General features: G+C 42.9%; 1 protein-coding gene across 1 annotated transcript in view; it reads left to right on the plus strand.

The window, feature by feature from the left end:
• Nucleotides 1-19,401, plus strand: part of Col6a5 (collagen type VI alpha 5 chain) — an 89,489-nt gene that overhangs the window by 55,254 nt on the left and 14,834 nt on the right. Inside the window, exons 31-36 of the mRNA XM_051205706.1 lie at nucleotides 547-558; nucleotides 1,175-1,662; nucleotides 7,935-8,028; nucleotides 8,534-9,190; nucleotides 12,135-12,228; nucleotides 15,011-15,219. Of these exons, the coding sequence (XP_051061663.1) occupies nucleotides 547-558; nucleotides 1,175-1,662; nucleotides 7,935-8,028; nucleotides 8,534-9,190; nucleotides 12,135-12,228; nucleotides 15,011-15,219 (1,554 nt within the window). The remainder of the gene's footprint in view (nucleotides 1-546; nucleotides 559-1,174; nucleotides 1,663-7,934; nucleotides 8,029-8,533; nucleotides 9,191-12,134; nucleotides 12,229-15,010; nucleotides 15,220-19,401) is intronic.

Genomic DNA, 19,401 nt, shown 5'->3' on the forward strand with positions numbered 1-19,401 from the left:
GATTTACAGTGAGACCAGATGCTGCCCGAAATCCTTGGGGAAACCTCTGGAAGTGAAAAATAGCTGTATTTTTAATCAGAGACAAAGTTTATTGGAAAGCCCCCACCCCCGTGGTTCTACAAATAGAGAGGTTCCCAAGGCATTCATTGGGAAAGAAAATCAGACCCCATATTTTAGCCATGTGTGGCTCAATGAGTCTCTGAAGGCTCTAAGAAGACACAAAGCAAATTGGATTTCAGCTATCTGGCAATTTAATCAGAGCCTCATCTATTCACCTTCTACGACAAGTCATCGGCCTTTCCACTCTGCTGAAGTCGGCCAGCTCTGGCACACAAGGGCAAATGTTCAGAGATGCCCCCAAATCAACACTGTTTCGTGGACAGCTCCCTGGTATTCTAACCATTAGCCTCATTTTAAGGGAGGACCCAAATTGTCAGTTTGGTTGGAATTCTATTGTCTAGATTAATTTTTTTTGGTCCATATTCCAAAAGCATAATTGATTCAACTCTCTTTGTCTTCTTTTTCCTTGTTTTGTTTTTTAAACAGCCTGTTGGAAAGGTGAGTGCTCTGACCATACTGTTCTTGATGACATAGCTGCTGAAGACCAGTTTGAAGATAGCCCCTCCTCCCCCAGGAAAAAAGGACTTCCACCTTCTATGCAGACTTTTCTCTTTTAATGGTGACTGTGCCTGTCGGTGTCATGTTTTTGACCTGAGTGTCAACAGTGACTATGCCACCCCTCACTGTTGTTCTGTCTGGGGCCCATGACAGTTTTCTACTCACTGTTTTTACAGAGCAGCTCCCATCTTTCTGGGAGGCAGGAGGAACTGGAGAATCAGGAATCGGGACTGTAACTCATCTATACTGTCCCCATCAACACTGGCTTCTTTGATGTGTTCAGTGCCCTCCCTCCCTCCCTCTGACTCACCCCTCCCACCGCCACCTGCCTGTCATTTCACTAAGTGCTACCCTGTATAAACCTTACCCTGCCCAGGGATGGTCTTGTTAGGGCCTAAACTGTATAAGAATGTCTGAGTCCTTAGGTCCCTGTATGACACAGCCACTTCAGCCTGGGCTTTACCTTTTCTGAACTAACTTCACTCATGTAAAGGGCAAGGGAATAGCTGTGACTTAGTGAAGTCCTTTAATATTTTTTTGCTTTTCATTTCCATAGAAAAGTGTCCTGTGTATCCGACAGAGGTGACATTTGCTCTGGACCAGTCCTCTGGTATCACAGAGAGGAGATTTAATGAAACAAGAGACATCATCACTTCCATTGTTAATGACCTCAACATCAGGGAGAATAACTGTCCTGTAGGAGCACGGGTGGTTGTAGTTTCCTACGACTCAGATACACGCTATCTCATCCGTGGGTCTGACTACCGGAGCAAGAAACAGCTCCTTCAGCTTCTTTCCCAAATAAAATATCAAGTCCCCCAGAAGGCCAGGGACATTGGCAATGCGATGAGGTTTGTGGCCCGCAATGTTTTCAAGCGGACATCTTCTGGAGCCAACGCCAGAAGAGTTGCAGTGTTCTTCAGCAATGGCCAGCCAACCAGTAGAGAGCCCATCCTCACGGCCACCATGGAGTTCAGTGCCCTGGACATCAGCCTTGCAGTCTTTGCTTATAACGAAAGAGTTTTCCTTGATGAGGCTTTTGGGGTAAGACTGTCCCTTGCTCCTTTTGAGGACTGTGGCTTAGGTAAGGCAGCATGGGAGTGGTGTAGAGTCGGGGTGGAGGAGTGGTCTCCTGATCCCCTTGCAGCTCTTAGTGAGTCAGTAGTAGCAGCAGCAGCCAGTTCGTGAGGCTGCGTTCTATGCCAGGCCCTGGAACTACAGCATAACGTACATGCTCATGGAGTCACAAAACATTGAAGGGGATGCAGGTACAATCTCCACATTAAGACTCAGAGAACAGAGGCCTGGGGCATTTCCGTGTAGCTACCAAGTGCCTAACCGAGATAGTAACTCGGGTCCCTCTGAGATAAAGGTGTGTGAGTGGGTGTTCTGCCGGCTCTGTTGCCTAGTATTTCTCAGAACAGCCAGATGCTCACTATTGTCTCATCAGGCAATGGATCTTAACCTGTAATGGAAAAAGCTCAGGGGAATTCTGAGCTCCTGAAATGGTACAACATACTTAATATATATGACTATTTCTAAAGATATTCTTTCATTTTTTGGACCCACTTATGTTAAAGCAATTAATGTTTCTTTATCCATCCATCTTCCTTCCTTCTTTCTTTTTTTTAAATTTTTTCATTTATATTACAAGCAAGCTTGTTCTCATGCCAATCCCAGCTCCCACTGACCCCCTATCTCATCCCCTTTCTGCTCCCCAGAGAGGGTGAGGCCTTCCATGGGGGAATCTTCAAAGTCTGTCACATCATTTGGAGCAGGGCCTAGGCCCTCCCCCATGTGTCTAGGCTAAGAGAGTATCCCTCTAGGTGGAATTGGCTCCCAAAGTCTATTTGTGCACTAGAGATAAATACTGATCCATTACCAGAGGCCCCATAGACTTCCCAGTCCTCTTAACTGACACCCAATTTCAGGCAGTCTGGGTCAGTCCCATGCTGGTTTCCCAGCTATCAGTCTGGGATCCATGAGCTCCCCCTTGTTCAGATCAGCTGTTTCTGTGAGTTTCCCCAGCCTGGTCTTGACCCATATGCTCATCACTCCTCCCTCTCTGCAACTGGATTCCAGGAGTTCGGCTCAGTGTTTAGCTGTGGGTGTCTGCTTCCTTCAGCTACTGGATGAAGGCTCTTCTTTCTGTTTTAAATAGATTTATTTATTTATTATGTATAATGTTCTGCCTGCATGTATGAATGCATGCCAGAAGAGGGCACCAGATATCATTATAGATGGTTGTGAGCCACCATGTGGTTGCTGGGAATTGAACTCAGGACCTCTGGAAGAGCAGCCAGTGCTCTTAACCTCTGAGCCATTTCTCCAGCCCGTCTATCTTGCTTTCTCATCCAAAACAGATCAACCTACAAAACCCTAAAACTACAGACCCTCTTTGTGTACTGTCCAGTAACTTTCAGTGTATTGACCACTTGTGAAACACGTGAGTGTGTGTGTGTGTGTGTGAGTGAGTGTGTGTGAGTGTGAGTGTGTGTGTGCATGTGTGTGTATGTGTGTGTGAGTGTGTGTGTATGTGTGTGTGTATGTGTGTGTGAGTGTGTGTACTCATAACTGGCAAAGCACCTGACAGGGAGCAACCTAAGGGACACAGGGTTTATCTTGACTTTCAGGCCATAAGGATGCAGTTTGTGTGTTGGGGAAGGCATGGCGGGGAAGCATGAAGCAGCAGGGTCACCACGGCATCTGCAGTGAGGAAAGGGAAAGATGACAGGAAGGGGTGTCCAGCCCGCAAACACCAAGACCCGCTCCCAGGCACTCATTTCTTCCAGCGAGGCTCCACCTCTTAAGAGGTTCAACAGTCTTAACGAAACAGTGTCACCATCTGGAGGCTGTATGTCCAATCGCAGGAGCCAGAATAGAACATCCCACATTCAAACCATAAGAGGCCTCTGGAGCTGGGTGAAGCCATCTCATTGCTCAGGAGGCTATGAAGATCTATTCATATGCATGCGTTTCTATATTAAAAGGTGAGGAGGAGTCAGCTTGCTACACACACACACACACACACACACACACACACACAGAGTTTTCTGGAACTAGGAGCCACAAAAGTTGCTGATAAAACAGATCTTAGAAGTCAAGGGTCTCCTATTCTTAGTTTCTCTTTTCAGGGTTCCCTGCCTCCCTAATTTTGCTCCCTGCAAGAAATGAGTGACATTCCTGCTCTGAGAGCTACCTCTAATTCTAGAATAGAATTGGATGCCAAATCCAGTTTATAGTCTGATGGGACCATACCCAAACCGCACTAGACCTCAGCTGCTCTACAGGGCGCGAACCCTGTGATATTTCTCATAACTGCTCTCACCAGTTAACACTCCCACAAGCTAATTCTAGCCACATGCTTCCTCTAGTTATCTCATGCACACGCCTGCCTCAATGCTCCTCTCCACCCAGGGTTCCTTCTTCCTCTTCCTTAAACCTTCTCTGTGTACTTTGCAACTTTGGAGCTTTATGTGTGTTTAAAATTTTTACCATTATGAGGAGCTGGAGAGATGGCCCAGCAGTTAAGAGCATGTAATGCTCTTGCAGAGGACCTGAGTTCAATCCACAGCACCCGTGTTAGGCAGCTCCCAACCACCTGTTCCTCCAGCTTCCAAGTACTGGGTGCCTCTGGGTCCTGCAGGCATCTGCACTCAGGTCCCCAAACCCACACACAGAAACACACTCACACACATCATTAGCACAATAAAAATATCTTTTACTGGTATGATAAAGAATAGCCAGTATTCCTGTGTGAGGATAAACATTTTAAATGTGGTTTTGGACATTTTCACTTTTCCGAGCCACCTCACACTCCGCATGCCATTTTAAAATAGCTTCTTTTGACAAATCTATTTGAAACACTGTCTCATCTTTTTTTTTTTTTTAAATCTCTGTGTTCTGCCTCAATTGGAGACCAAATTTGCAGCATCCCCCAGATGTTCCAGAAATTTATAAGGCTGTTGCAAGTTTTAGATAGAATCTCTAGAAATCTGTTCTTCTCTACGGCATTTCCTCCCACGAGATGAACAGAATGAACAGTTATTAAGCACTCAGGCATTCCCCGAAAGTGGCAAGTTTATTCTTGCTGGAGTCTCTGTCTATATAGATCATTTGGTCCCTTCTGTCAAATCCTTCTAACCAAGAGAGAAAAAAAAATCTAATTTTCATGGCCCAACTTCTCTCTTTAGTTTTGATCCTATTTTCTTAGCTCCCCATACAACGATTTCTCAAGGGAAATTTGCCTCTGTGCTGTCCACAGCACCGCATTCTCTCCCTCCCTCTCCCCCTCCCTCCCTCCCTCCTTCCCCTCCCTCCTCTGGTTCCTCCCTTCCTCTCTCCCCCCATCTTGACATGCACAGACCCCCACCTGACTCTTACATTCTTTCTTGAGCAAATCCTGTCCACATTGTTACTCCCACTCCTGTCCCCAAAGTGCCCTTCTCAGTCAACAATGTTCTCAGGGTTTCTATACTTAGGGGCTTGTTCCCACACTCCGCCCACATAATTTATTAGCAGGGTTAAGACAGCCATTGGCCCTGTGTCTTCTTGGGAACATTTTCCCCACTGACACCGTACGCGGACAGATGTCTCCTCATCTCAGATAGGACACAAGTGACAAACGAAAGGAACAGCTTGCCTAAGTCTAGCTTAGTGCACCAATGAGTTTATTTGGCTTCCTTACAGGTACACGAGTGAGGGCTGGGGTGGGGTGGATTGAAAAAATGTCAACCGTAGGCGCAGGATTTGGATTCTTGGTCCCCAGATGGTGGCACTGTTTGGGGAGACTATGAAACCCTTGGGCAGTATGGCCTTGCTGGAAGGAAGCCTATCAATGGCTGGCTTTGAAAATTTACACCCGCCCCAAGTGCATTTTGCTCAGTCTCTTGTGTGTTGGGTTGGGATGGGATCTCTCAGCTTCTTGCTCCTGCTGCTAATCTGATGCAGCAATGTGTCCTCACCATTGTGGACTCTAACCCTCTGGAACCACCAGCCAGAGAAAGCCTCCTCCTTCTCTAACTTGCTTTTGGTCATGGTGTTTTATCCTGGCAACAAAACATAACTGACACAAGGGGTTTGCTTACATGTGCGTGGGGGGAAGAACTGCTTAGAGGGGTGTGGGTGACACCCAAACTACTGCATCACTAAGCAGTGTCACCAGGTGTGGATGAACCCTTCTTCATGACTGCATAGATGAGGTCCCTATTCAGTTAGAGGTTCACCTCCTACACAGCTAGCACCTCCCACAACGGTATGCAGCTGGGGCAGAATTATAGCTGGAGTAGGTAATGAGGACAGAGTTTCTGGAATCGCCAGTGTGGTCTAATAACCGCCCTCCCTTCCTCCCTCCTCCTCCTCCTATGAGGAGGGTCAACAGATCCAACCTTAGAGTTGCTTGTGAGTCATCACAGCTACTCTGATTAAGATGATAATGAGTATTACACCAAAGGTCATCTTCCACAGAATCTCATCTTCCTGGCTGCTCTTACCTCATTGCAGTCCCTTCTCAGTCTCTCTCTTGGTGAATTTCATTTAAATGGTACCTAGCCTTTTCCATCCTCACAACCCTACTATGTTTTAAAGGGAAATGATCACCTGTAAACATATTAGATAATATACTTATTTTGATGTTTATGATAGGTCTACCCCACTAGAGCATACTGCAAAGGTATTTTATCTCTTCTGCTTATTTCAATTCCTCTAACATCACAACTGTACCTGTAACATTGTTGGCATCCAATGCATATTTGTTAAGTTCAATCCGTATGTGTTGGATGCATGAACAAATGAATGCAGAGCATGTGGTCCACTCCTGTGAATCAGTTTCTTTGGTTCACTGAGTGAGCATGCATCCTTTAGATGTGAGACCAAAATGGTAGACTGTCAAGTAATGCCCAAATACCCAAGTTCATAAGAGAGGAATAACATCCAACTAAGGCTGAAATGATTGTAAATATGCTCGGACACTCAACACTTTACAGAAAGGCAGAGGGTGTGGCTTTTTTTGACCTTTCTGTGTTCTGGGTGGGGCACAAGCCTGAGCATTGCTGTGGGTTGAAGGGTAGCCTCATCACCCTATGGAAATATATGTCCCTTTCATTAGAATAACATCATCTGCTTTGCATAGGACCATAAACATAAATGTCCTCAAATTAGGTATCAACTTAATGAATTAATGAACCAGCATTGCATATTGCTCATTTTTATGAACATTAAAGCAACATAGTAATCAAGAAACAGAATGAGAACGAGAATAGTTGCTGTGTAATCTTCCTGTACACTGTGAAGATGTGTTGCTCTTATTATTAATAAAAAGCTGATTGGCTGACAACTAGGCAGGATTTTGGGGGCAGAAAGAATGTTGGGAAAAAGGAGGGTAGGGTCAGAGTATCGCAAGTTAGATTCACATAAAGCAGGAGATGAATATGAGATGCTGGAAGAAGGTACTTCCATGTGGCAGAGGGTAGATAAGAAATATGGCTTAATTTAAGTTGTAAGAGCTAGTTAGTAGCAAGCATAAGCTTTCAGTCAAGCTTTTATAATTAATATCAAGTCTCTATATGGCTATTTGGGGAGTGGCTGGCAGGACAAAAAAGTCTGCCTAGAGGTAGTCATAGGAGAGACAATGGAGGATGGAGGAGTTACAAGCAAGCATTTTGAATAAGTACAATGCCTTCAGTCTGTTGCCATTTGAAATAGACTTCATTGGAGTTTATGATTAGAAAGGTCCATGTGACTTCAGGAAGATGAGCCTTTCTGATGGAGTGCAGTAGAAATGGCTCTGATGTCATCACCTAAAGTGACTAATGGAAACTGCAAATGAAAGTTTTCTGAAGGGCCCAACCTTAAAAGCTGGTGGTATGTGTATTCATCATCATGTGGTACATGGAAACATGTTAAAATCAGACCAGCATTGCAGTCATGAAAACAAGAGATGTTATGGCTGGGGCTAGAGAGGTAGTTTGGTGGTTAAGATGACCTGCATTTTATTTGCAATTCCACCCAGGGCCCCAATGCCCTCTTCTTCCCCCAAGGGTACCATGCACCCATGGAGTGTATAGACAGTCATGTGGGTGAAACATCCAGCACATATTAAAAAGAAATCCTCATCGTGAAATAGGGATACTGATGGTGTGTGTGTGTGTGTGTGTGTGTGTGTGTGTGTGTGTGTTACTGAATAAACCAAAGGATTGTAATGGATAGTAATAGTCATAATGGGCATTTTTCAAGCTTTTCTCATGACGAGCACATACTAATTTCCCAATAAAGGCTTAAAGTGTGCAAGTAGCATGTGTTTCTTTTTTTAAATGCAGTTTGATGACACTGGGACATTTCAGGTGATTCCAGTTCCCCCAGTGGGGAATTATGAGCCCCAGGAAAGGCTTCGGCGCTGCACACTTTGCTATGGTAAGACCGTTGGGGAAGGCTGACTGTGCAGGAGGGTTAATGCCTTCCTGGGGAGGTATTGAACTGGGCTTTTGTGGGATATTTCTATTTATTATGGTAGGTTCTATTTTTAGTTTTTAGAAAATGCACTATGTCAGAGCTCCAACCTCTAATGTTTATAGAGTTTCTATAGCACCTGAAAACTGGTTTTGAAAATTACCTAACTGCTGTAGTCTTTTCTATGATAGTGTTGTAGTTTGTATTGAGAGCCTCTGAACTACTGAAAATACTTTCTTCATGATTTTGGACATGATTGTGGACTTCAGAGGTACATGCCACCTAAATCTGTTTCACCATAGACCCCATGATATTAGCTGCTAGTTGCCCCAACATTAATGGGACATTGGCCACTTCTTGTTAATTTACATGATGTGATATAGAAGTATTGATATACACTGATTCTTAGAAGCTCTCCATGTTTTATGCTCACACTAATCCCATGATGCATTTCTCTGTGTGTTTTCAGACAAATGTTTTCCAAATACTTGTGCAGAAGAGACTTTTGTTCCTGAAAACTCATACATGGATGTGGCATTCCTTTTAGACAATTCCCATAATATAGCCAATGATGATTTCCAAGCCATGAAAACATTGGTGAGCTCAGTGATTGACAACTTTCACATCACTTCAAACCCTTCAGTCTCAGACTCTGGTGACAGGATTGCTTTGCTGAGCTATTCTCCCTCAGAGAATTCCAGAAAGAAGCACAGAGTGAAGACAGAGTTTGAGTTTACAACCTACGACAACCTGTCCAGCATGAAGAACTATATTCATACATCCCTCCAACAACTAAATGGAGATGCCGCCATCAGTCTTGGCCTACAGTGGGCCATGGAAGGTCTCTTCCCGGCAACCCCCAATCCAAGAAAACACAAGGTCATCATTGTGGTTTCAGCTGGTGAGAATCATGAGGAGAAGGAGTTTGTGAAGACGGTAGCTTTGAGGGCTAAATGTCAAGGCTATGTTATATTTGTGGTTTCTCTGGGCTCCACACAAAGAGATGGGATGGAACAATTAGCAAGCTACCCACATGATCACCATCTGATACAGCTTGGGAGAATGTACAAGCCAGATATGAATTATATTGTGAAGTTTCTGAAGCCATTTATATATTTTGTCAGACGTAAGTCATTATTTGGTTATTTTCCTTTTGGAGTAGTATCTAGTAGTAGTATTAATAATCTAAGGTCAATACCATGCAGTCTGTAATGAATCCAAATATATACATTAGGTAATGACTGGGAGCAAAGGTAGGGCATGTCCTGAATGTACCCTACTTATGCCTTGGGGGAGACCTTGTTATGGTAGAATATCTCTAGCCAAAATCTGTACAGCAGCAATCACAGAGTGACTGGTGGTCTTCTGGGCTGTATTTGTTCAGCCTGGAAAAGTCCTAACAGCTCTTAAAAAGTATGGTTTGAGCATTTAAATGGGTTTATTTTCTAATCATGGCACATAGTGAAGAGTGTGAGAATATGATGACCCAGTCATGCCCCATAGGAATCCGAAAAACCTGCAGGCAGCTTCCTGTTCGACAGGATTAGGAGTCCGAGACTGTGCCTCGCAGGCACCAGGGTATTGCCAGTGTTGTGGGTCACAGATCACACTTTAAGCAGCATGGCTGCAGTGCTGTGTACAACAATGTGTTACCCTCTGTATACAGGCCAGCCCACAAACTGACCTGTGAGTGCTAAGTTTCAAAATTGAGAGTAAGTACTCTTGAAGGAACTTGACAATGATTGCTGGAGCATACGAGTGCACGATCAGTGGACTCTGTGTCATCAGAAATAATAAAAAGTAACAGCGTTGGTCTGCCAAGGGTTAGAAGTAGTTCCTCGTCCTCTACCACAAATGGTGTGAGAAAACACTTCCCTGAAGAAACAGCTTCTCTCTCTCTCTCCCTCTCTCTCTCTCTTTGTGTGTGTGTGTGTGATATTTTACCTCCAGGAGATAGCTGGAAATGTCCTGGAGAGTTTTCTGATCTGATTCTTAAAAATTTCAAGTGCTATTCATGTCAAGTAGGTAAAATCTAGAGATGCTATTATCATTCTACAAGTCTCGGGATGGATAGCCAGCACCCCCCCCACACACACACACAAAACAAAACAAACCTCAGCCCCCAAGTACAAAGAAGTTAAGTTGAGGAGCCCTTTGTGTTAGTCTGCCTAATACCAAATTAACTCCTAAAGAGGATAGGTTTGGTTTTGATCATGCTTGTGGAGTTTACTGTCCAGAGTTAGGTAGCCTGGAGTTAGGTAGCCTGGAGTTAGGTAGCCTGGAGTTAGGTAGCCTGGTTCTTTGTGCCTTTGACACTTGCATGGCTTGGGTGCAGGGAGAACAAATTTGCTCCCACAAGAAACTAGGAAACAAGACAGAGGAGAAGGGAAGGAGTACATCCCAACAACCTGGAGACCTCCTATTAGGACTACCTCCTAAAGAGTAGGTTATCTGCCAACAACTCTGCCCTTGACACCAAGTCTTATCCTCATGGACTTCTGGGGAACATTTACCCAAACCATGGCACTGTCTTCTGGGAGATTCCTCTAAATGGAGCCAAGCCTGTTCTGTGTGGGACTCTGTCAGGTTTAGAGCAAGGTTTGCATTCTGTTGCCTGGTGTAGAGGGAATGTCCCACAGCAGGAATAGTATCCTCATGGTAAATTCTCCATTGTAAGGAAGCCTCTGCCTATCTCCCATGACTCACATTCAACTGTTGAACTCACTACCTACACTCTTGGGAATGCTAGATTATTGCCTTTAAACATAAAACACGGTCCCATTTGAATGGCATAAAGACGAATCAAAACAATGCTTCCAAATCAATTTTGATACCAACCCTCCCACTGGATTTGAATTTTTTTATTTTATAGTAATTTTTTCAGACATACACCACCGTGTGTCATTCTGGTACATTGATGGGAGGGACACCTGTGCAGCAGACTGCCAGGTCTTAGCCAAACACCTTCTCATCTGAAAGGGACTCTTGCAAACACTAAACATTTCAAATTTTACCTTCTTGACCAGAGGCACGGCTGTGCATTGTTTCCCACAGTGCTGTCCTTTGTGCCATCCAGATGGCTAACCCTGCAGGATTTTAATGGACTCAAAACACCTTGGGTCTGGTCCTGCCGGACTGGACAGTGGCTTTGCAATTGAGCAAATCTGACTTACGTTGACTCCCACCTTTCTCGCCTTCCTGGCCCTATTTCATTTGTCAGAGTTAAATGACGGTTTTGCAGCTGCTGGTTCTTTGAGAACTTTCCCCCAAAGTGCCAGCCCTGGTTGTATGCACTTTTACTTTTCTGTACACAGAGGTAACAGCTGTGTCGTGGTCCCTCCTTCCACCAATAGCCATTGGCAAATGGAGTCAATCAGAATCATATCCTCATTTTAGACAAATGGGGAAAAAATTGTATCCCAGAGTCACAGAGACAAAACTACCTTTGGGATGCTTTTTTAGGGCCTCGGGTCTTCAATAACTAAGGGCCTTGTTTCATTAAAATTTGTTTTCCTGAATGAGAGGGAATTACAGTAGTGTGCAGCTTACAGGTAGTACAGAAAGAGATTAAAGAGATGGATTGTGTTGTCAGTAAGTTAAAATCCTTTCTGCGACTCCTTTTCTCATAGGAAATCAGCGTTTATTGGTGCAGAAGCAGAGAAATAATATCATGTAATAAGACACCGTCTTTTCTATGTTTGAGCTAGTAGTTTCAGTCTGGGAGGAAAAGCCGTAGAGAATCAGGATAGATTGTCTCTCAGATTGTGTTAGCATAGGCATATAGCACTCATGTGTCCCTGTGTCCCTGCATCACAATTAACCCTTCCCTGAACACCTTGAACACTTTCCGATGATCCTAGTAATTCTTTGGCCGCTGAAACTCTCCGAAGCTCAAGTTGTGAATGCTGTTCCTAAAGTTGACAGTGTTTTCCACTCGTACCGCAGACAAATTCTCTTGAAATGTGTTACTAACGTTTATTGCTTTGAGAGGATTTCTGTTGGGGTTCTCATTGCCCAGAAAACCCAATTTCTAGTTTTGACACCAAACCATAACTTTGTTCTCTCCATAGATGGATTCAATCAGTACCCACCACAGATGCTGGAGGGTGATTGCAGGCGCATCCATTCAGAGAGAGGAGATGGGCCACGGCAGCGCAGCCTCCGGTAGGTAGCAGAGCACTTGTATTTACAAGTTCCTGTTAATTGACTGGTGGGTGTGTAACTGGCCATGGCAGGCAATAGGCAAGGTGTCTGAAGTAGAGGCTGTTCATGGATTCCACTTTCTACAGCAGCAGCCATGCATCGAGCACGCTTTCCAGTCTAAGGCATTTTGTTTTATAACAACATCATGAATTTCATTAAACTTTTCCTTTAAAGGCGTGACTTTATTCTACTCTTGAAACAACAACGACAACAAACCTCACAGGTTATCTTCGACCTCACTGCCCAGAGCCTCCCCTTCCTGAGGCCCTGAGTTTTGGTTGCACTGGGCTGGTGTGTGCCTTGTGGTCAGCTGGTTTCTGGTCAGCTGCCTGGGATCCCATTCCTTCTCATAAGGTGCATTCACACTTTGTGGTCATGATTCAAGTGGCCTCCTCTTTGAAACTGATATTTACCCTACACCCTGCTCAAAATCCACGACCTTAGCTGCGTTATGGTGTTGCACTCCTCTGGAATCAGAGACAGGGAAATTGGGAGTTCAAGACCAATCTGGGCTACATAGAGAGACCATGCCATTTAAAAAACATCAACAGACAGTGCTCGTTTATACTTCTGCTAAGGCACTGTGGTAGCTAACTCCAGTGTCTCATCTTACTAAGTCTAGGACTGCCTCTGCGTTGTTTCAACCTCAAAGTGTCCCACAGAAGACCTTCAATACAATACACATGCCAACAATTTTCATGAATGCTGTATCTTTATTTAAAAAACAACAACAACAAAAACTAATTAATTGGCTGACTCTAGCCCCTCAAATACTGTGAGAATATCCCTTATTGGTTGATTTTAGCTGGAGTTACACTAAGCTTGGATCCCTCACTATAGCTGGTCTTGGTCTATAGTTACTTCTCTTTACTGCAAATTGCATTAATCAAGGCATCTTTTCAGAGAAGATATGGCTTCTTCTAGGTATCCAGAAACAACCAGAATTCATACAGACGCATACTCCTCTAATGTCAGATTCTATTCATTGAGTAGTTTAGCAAGGATGTGTCCAACAGCGAACCCCTGGGAAAGACAATGTTAGTGTCAAGTAGGGTGGTTCCTCTTGAATAAGCCATAGACTCTTTTAAATAGGGCTGCAGACAAGTTACATTGTTACTTGAACATGTACAAACACAAGCCTCCTGTAAATGCTATGACATTTGTGATTCTTACCCAACTATTAAACCCAAACAACTTTACACATCAAGTCTAAACCATCAGACAAAAACAGTCTTATACTAACTTCGTGTAATGGATGATTTTGTTTTTCTGAAGCTGAAATTTTGAAGACAAAATGGTGTGATGTGGCACATGCTGTAGATGCACCTGGCCTCTGTTGTTGCATGACAGCCCATGTTCTCACCACAAATCCACACACACAAGTACAAGACCATCATCTATGCAATGTGTCATGATCTCATTTGTCTTTGTGGGCTGTGACAATACTGTTTCATAAGTTATATCTATTTGTTCTGCCCCACAGCTAAATAATACTTCTGGATACCAAACATCAGTATTAAACACAACTACAAATATTGAATTAAAATGATGTTACCAAGAATATGCTTATATATATTTTCTGTTATCATCTGAATAAAATGAATAAATAGTTCTAAAATATATTTCAAGAGCCTCCTTGTAACCTTATCCTTTCGGATCAGGGCTTTGTCCATTAAACGCCCATTTTCTATGATAATTGGTATCAGTCTGAGGTGTAATAAGATTGGTCCAGTGGCTAATTGATGAATGACTTCCTCATCATTTATTGAAAACTCTATTCAAGTAATACTTGGATTATTCCAAAGGAATACTTTATAGGTAATAAGTGAACATGAGGAAAGGAAGGCTAAATGGAGATGAATTGTTTGACTGAAATTAATTTAGAATTTTTACCACCAAATTTTTTCTTTTCTGAGTATATATGTGTGTGCATATATTTGATCAATGTGTGGGTGTACATGTATATGCACGAATGTGAACGTGTGTGTGTGTCTGTGTGAGTGTGTGTGAGTGTGTGTGAGTGTTTGTGTGTGTGAGTGTGTGAGTGTGTGTGAGTGTGTGTGAGCGTGTGAGTGTGTGTGAGTGTGTGTGTGAGTGTGTGAGTGTGTGAGTGTATGAGTGTGTGAGTGTGTGTGTGAGTGTGAGTGTGTGTGAGTGTGAGTGTGTGTGAGAGTGTGTGAGTGTGTGAGTGTGTGAGTGTGTGTGAGTGTGTGTGAGTGTGAGTGTGTGTGAGTGTGTGTGAGTGTGAGTGTGTGAGTGTGAGTGTATGAGTGTGTGTGTGTGAGTGTGTGAGAGTGTGTGTGAGTGTGTGAGTGTGTGTGTGAGTGTGTGAGTGTGTGTGTGTGTGTGTGTGTGTGTGTGTGTGTCGGGCCAGAAGACAACCGTGGTTGTTGTTCCTCAGGTATCATCTACCTTGGTTTTTGGTTTTATTTTTTCACTCAGGGTCTCTCACTGTCCTAGAACTCAGGAAGTAGTCTGTGATAGCTAGCCAGAGAGCCCCAGGAATCCACTCATCTTTTCCTCCTAGTGCTTAGATTCCAAGCAGATATCACTATGGTCAGCTTTTTTATGTGGGTTCTTGGGGATCAAACATAGGTCTTAATGTTTGCAAACCAAGCACTTTTCCAACTGAGGTATCAGCCCAATTTCTTTAATAAGCAATTCAAGAACCATATTAAAATGTTTAGATATTTTATTTGCATCTATTTGGACTCAGCCTAAAACTTTCTTTTTCTCCGTGTAGACTGGCTGCTAAGCTGCATGAGGTTTCTGCAACCAAGAGCAGCCTTCTTAGTCAAGAACTGTCTGCTGGGAAAGGCTCATCGTTTATGTTGGAGAACCATGGAGGTGACCATTTGGTTTACATTCCAAACCAAACGCTGGAACCACACATGCTAGTGAGTCACCATGGAAACGATCAGGAATCTACAGGGATGGCAAGTCTCACTTCTGGTAAGAAGATGAATCAATGATGAAGTGTTTTCAAGTCATCATGAGGTCTGTCTAATAGAGAGTTAAATTAAGGCTGGTATTGGATGCAATGTTGGGTCCTAATTCAGGATAGTGGGTCCGGTGGCTATTATTATTCCAACAGGAATGGTAGCAGATGACAGTCACTACTAAGGGAATCATTGATATAAACTCTCAGAAATGTCCATGATGCACTTAGAGAAACATAAGAAGTCTTTAGAGTATACAATTTAGAAGGTTGCTTTGATACAAAAGAAAAAGAGAATATCAGACCAAAGAATAGATCAAAACACTTAATAAACCTGGCCTGGCCATTGCCCCAGAATTTGTCTTTACATTAGAGGGTTTAAGTTGTATTTTCAAGATACCCAGAAATGACAGAGTGTGAAACACCCATAGATTACTCTCAATATTTTAATCTCAAGATTTAATAGTGTAAAGCAAACTGATATGTAATATAATAAACACATAAGATACAGTTATCTGTATTTTCATTTGAGAGATGACTCCGTGGCAGGGAGCACTCATTGCTCTTGCAGAGGACCTAAGTTTGATTCTTGGTACCCACATGGCAGCTCACAGCCACCTGTAATTTCAGTTTCAGAGAATTGGACACCCTCTTCTGGCATCTGCATGCATAGTACACACATGATGCACAGACATACATGCAAGCAAAATACCCATACACATTTTAAAAAAAAACATATTTAAAATTTTTTAAAAATGTGAAATTTTAAACAGACTACCCAGCCATTCAAACTATGCATCCAGAATCTTCCAAAATCATCATTTGGCCGGAATGTTGGCATTTTAAGTATTGTATCCAGTGTATCATACTTGTGGCTAGAATATGCAAATACAAAAGAAAAAAGGTTGAATTTCACACTATTATGTTGATTCTTAACAGCTTCTTAGATAGCTCTTCCTTTCCTTGGATTTAACATTCATATCCTCATAAGTATTTCATAAGTTTATTTTTAAAATAGCCAAACTAGCTTTTGTGAAATCTGCAGTGAAGAATTATAAAGTCAGTCAATCATTAGTTGAGAAAATAAGATGAGTTAGCTTTAAAAGGAAGAGGCATGATAACTGTGGATGTGTGTCGTCCTGTGATGTATGTGCATTAAACCTGTATGTGACTTCATTAAAACCATTTTAAACTCTCATGTGGGCATAGCCTGAATGCAAGAATTAAATTCCTGCTCTTTTTAATGGATATTGTTGGTTTTGTTTGTTCATTTAATGATGTGGGGATTGTAGTTGTCCTCAAGGCATAGGGATCCTTTCTTGTCTGGCTTATAAAGAAGCATAAAATGCATTTTGGCAGAGGGTTTGAGTGGGAAATTGTCATTCATGATGGCTTTGTTAGAAGTGAGTATTTCCAGGTCTTGGAAGTGGATCAGTGAAAGCAGATGAGAGAGGGAGAGGGAGACTTCACTGAGGCCATCATTACTGACATAATGACAGTGATTCAAGAAGGAAAGAAAAGCTTTACGTTTGGCTTTCCAGATGTTTGAAAAATCTAGACACTTGCAGCCATTGTGAGGTCCAATGTGGTTGAAGAAATACCTGTTCACGTCTCTGTCAGGAGAGTAAACATTAACAGTACCGCACCAAAGTTGTGAAGCATGTGGGGAGTTCCTATGGAGGACTGTGTAGGTTGTGATAGCCTGGGGATAATGTCTCAGACCTGGGGGTGATATGCTTACATCTTTATCTCAATTAACTATCAGTCTCAAATCATATTCCCTCTCTCAGTGTCTTTTCTCTCCTCCTCCTCCCATCACCTCCCATCACCTCCCCTCATGTCCTCTCTTCCATTCCCTCCCCTTTCTCAAATCCTGTGTAGCCAGTTGCCAACAACTGTTAAGAACTTTCCATATAATGTGCTATCCTTCCAGAGTCAGTTGTGACTCCAAACCTCTAGTCACTGGGAGATGAACCTTGATAAGTTCCAGATGCATGATACAAATTAGTTAATAACTTTGATGAGTATCTCCATATGCCATGTTTATTACTCAATTATAATACAATTCCCACAGCTGATGGCTGACCTTTCTGTCCTTGAATGGAAAGCCTTGAGGGAGAGTCAGTGATCTTAACTATTTAAGAATTGCATAGTTCCCTGTGGGCTGGCAGCAAAGATACCCAACCACTCCGGGTGTCGACACCGAGCCTCGCCCTCTATTGCTTCTGCCTGCCCTGGCTTGCACCAGGTTCATCCCTAGTCCCACTCTGTGGGGCTATATGGGTTTCTATATGGTCTCTAGTTAGAGACAACTGTCCAAGGGACTCTCATAGTGAGGTTTCTTCCCCATGGCACCAGCACCTGGGAACGCACTAGAAATGCATCCTGTAAATGTTCATCCTAGACCTATTTGATCACTAGTTTAAGGAGTGGAGCCCCCAAAATGCTGGATTTAAAATTGTAAACTCTGTATTTACTTATTTAGTGTGTGTGTGTGTGTGTGTGTGTGTGTGTGTGTGTGTGTGTGTGTTACAATGACCATTGTGTATGTGGAGGTCAGAGGACAACTCACAGGAGTTGGTTTTCCTCACCCCATGTGGGTTCTGAGGATTTAACTGCAATGTCTGGAACCCTTTTCTATTGTCACAACTGCGGAGTGAATCTGGCATCTGGTGTGAGCAGAGGCCTACAGCATCGACATCTGTCCACTGATGTCCCCATCGTCACTCTAGGATATTTTTTTAAAAAAAATCCTTAAAGGCACCATAGAGTGATAATAAAATTGGAACATAAAACTTCAAACAATTTATCAAACTGAGTTCTTTGCAGTGTTGAATACATTCTTTGTCTTTCCCATAGGCATATTGGTCTTCATAGCTTTGTTCAACTGTGTATCCTATTTCCCACATAATATTGTGTTTAATATTGTCTTATTGCTATACACTATATACTGATTTTTCTATACACTCCTATGATGTCCCCTTCAACGAATGAATATATTTAGCTATTGACTTCTTCTTGAGCATATAGTTTGATTCTAATGTTTTGCTGTCTCAAATTCAACTTGAATATACATGTGCTTATGCTTAACTCTGAATTGGATGACAGGATTGGCTTCGGAGCCAACCCTGAAATGTTAATTAGCTGGTGTTCTGTTGTCACATCAACCCCTCGGTTATCTGCACCGAAGAGCTGACTTTTACCAACGTGTGCCACATGGTTGGTGGTGCCATTTCTTCATTTACAGAATACGAACTATATTCGGTTACCGCACTTGAAATTTAATTCCATCATTCTTTTAGAAAGTTATTTTAAAATAATGTTGGTGGTGCAATTCTGGTATTTAAATTTTTAATTTAATTTTTAAAACTTGCTTGTAGTAAACCTACTTAGAAACCGAAAGCACAGAATAGCATCCTTAAACCCAAAGGGCAAGGTTGCAGGTGCTTTGGGTGTGGCGATCCTCGAAGGATGCCATGCTTTCCTTAGTATGTTGGTCCTTTTCACTGACTCCTGTTTCAGAGCACAACATGGCTCATGAGAGATGTTCTAGCCATCTAAGAGCCACCTCGGAAAAGTAAGTCCGAAAGGAGCATTTGTCCTATCTTTGGGGACAAGGATAAAATCTGTCCTAAACAATTATTTCTACTTATTTAGGCAAAAAAAAAAAAAAAAAAAAAAAAAAAAAAAAAAAGAGAGAGAGAGAGAAGAGGTTCTCACAGGGAAAGGCAAGAGGAATTTTGAGGTTTCGGTTCCCCTTGGCACCTGGTGATATGCACCGCCTGTGCCATGCACACCCTGTGCTGCCCACTCTGCTTTTCCAGCCCTGGAGCCCTAACCAGTGACCTCACCAGACAGAAGGGAGGACAGGCCTGGGCTGCTGGTGCGAAGTGAAGAGGTTCAGGACGTGCTGCCAAGCTATCTGCAGATAAGCAGCACAAGTATGGCAGAGCTGCTGTTTGTGTGGCCCGTGGGAGTGCATCTGTGTGGAAGTTATTCCGCCAGGCTGCATTTTTTTTTCCTTATCAAAATTTTGCAGAATTTACCATCGCTGGAAGGATTTTTGGAGGACTAGGATTTTTTTCTTCTTGTTTACCGATAAAAAATTAAAATTGTGTAGCGCCTTCGATAGATACACCTTGTGAGACTGTAGTGTATTAGCATGGCATTTTATATAGAGAAACTGAGGCTTGGAG

The sequence above is a fragment of the Phodopus roborovskii genome, unplaced genomic scaffold (assembly GCF_943737965.1).
Source record: "Phodopus roborovskii unplaced genomic scaffold, PHOROB, whole genome shotgun sequence".
NCBI classification, from domain to species: domain Eukaryota; kingdom Metazoa; phylum Chordata; class Mammalia; order Rodentia; family Cricetidae; genus Phodopus; species Phodopus roborovskii.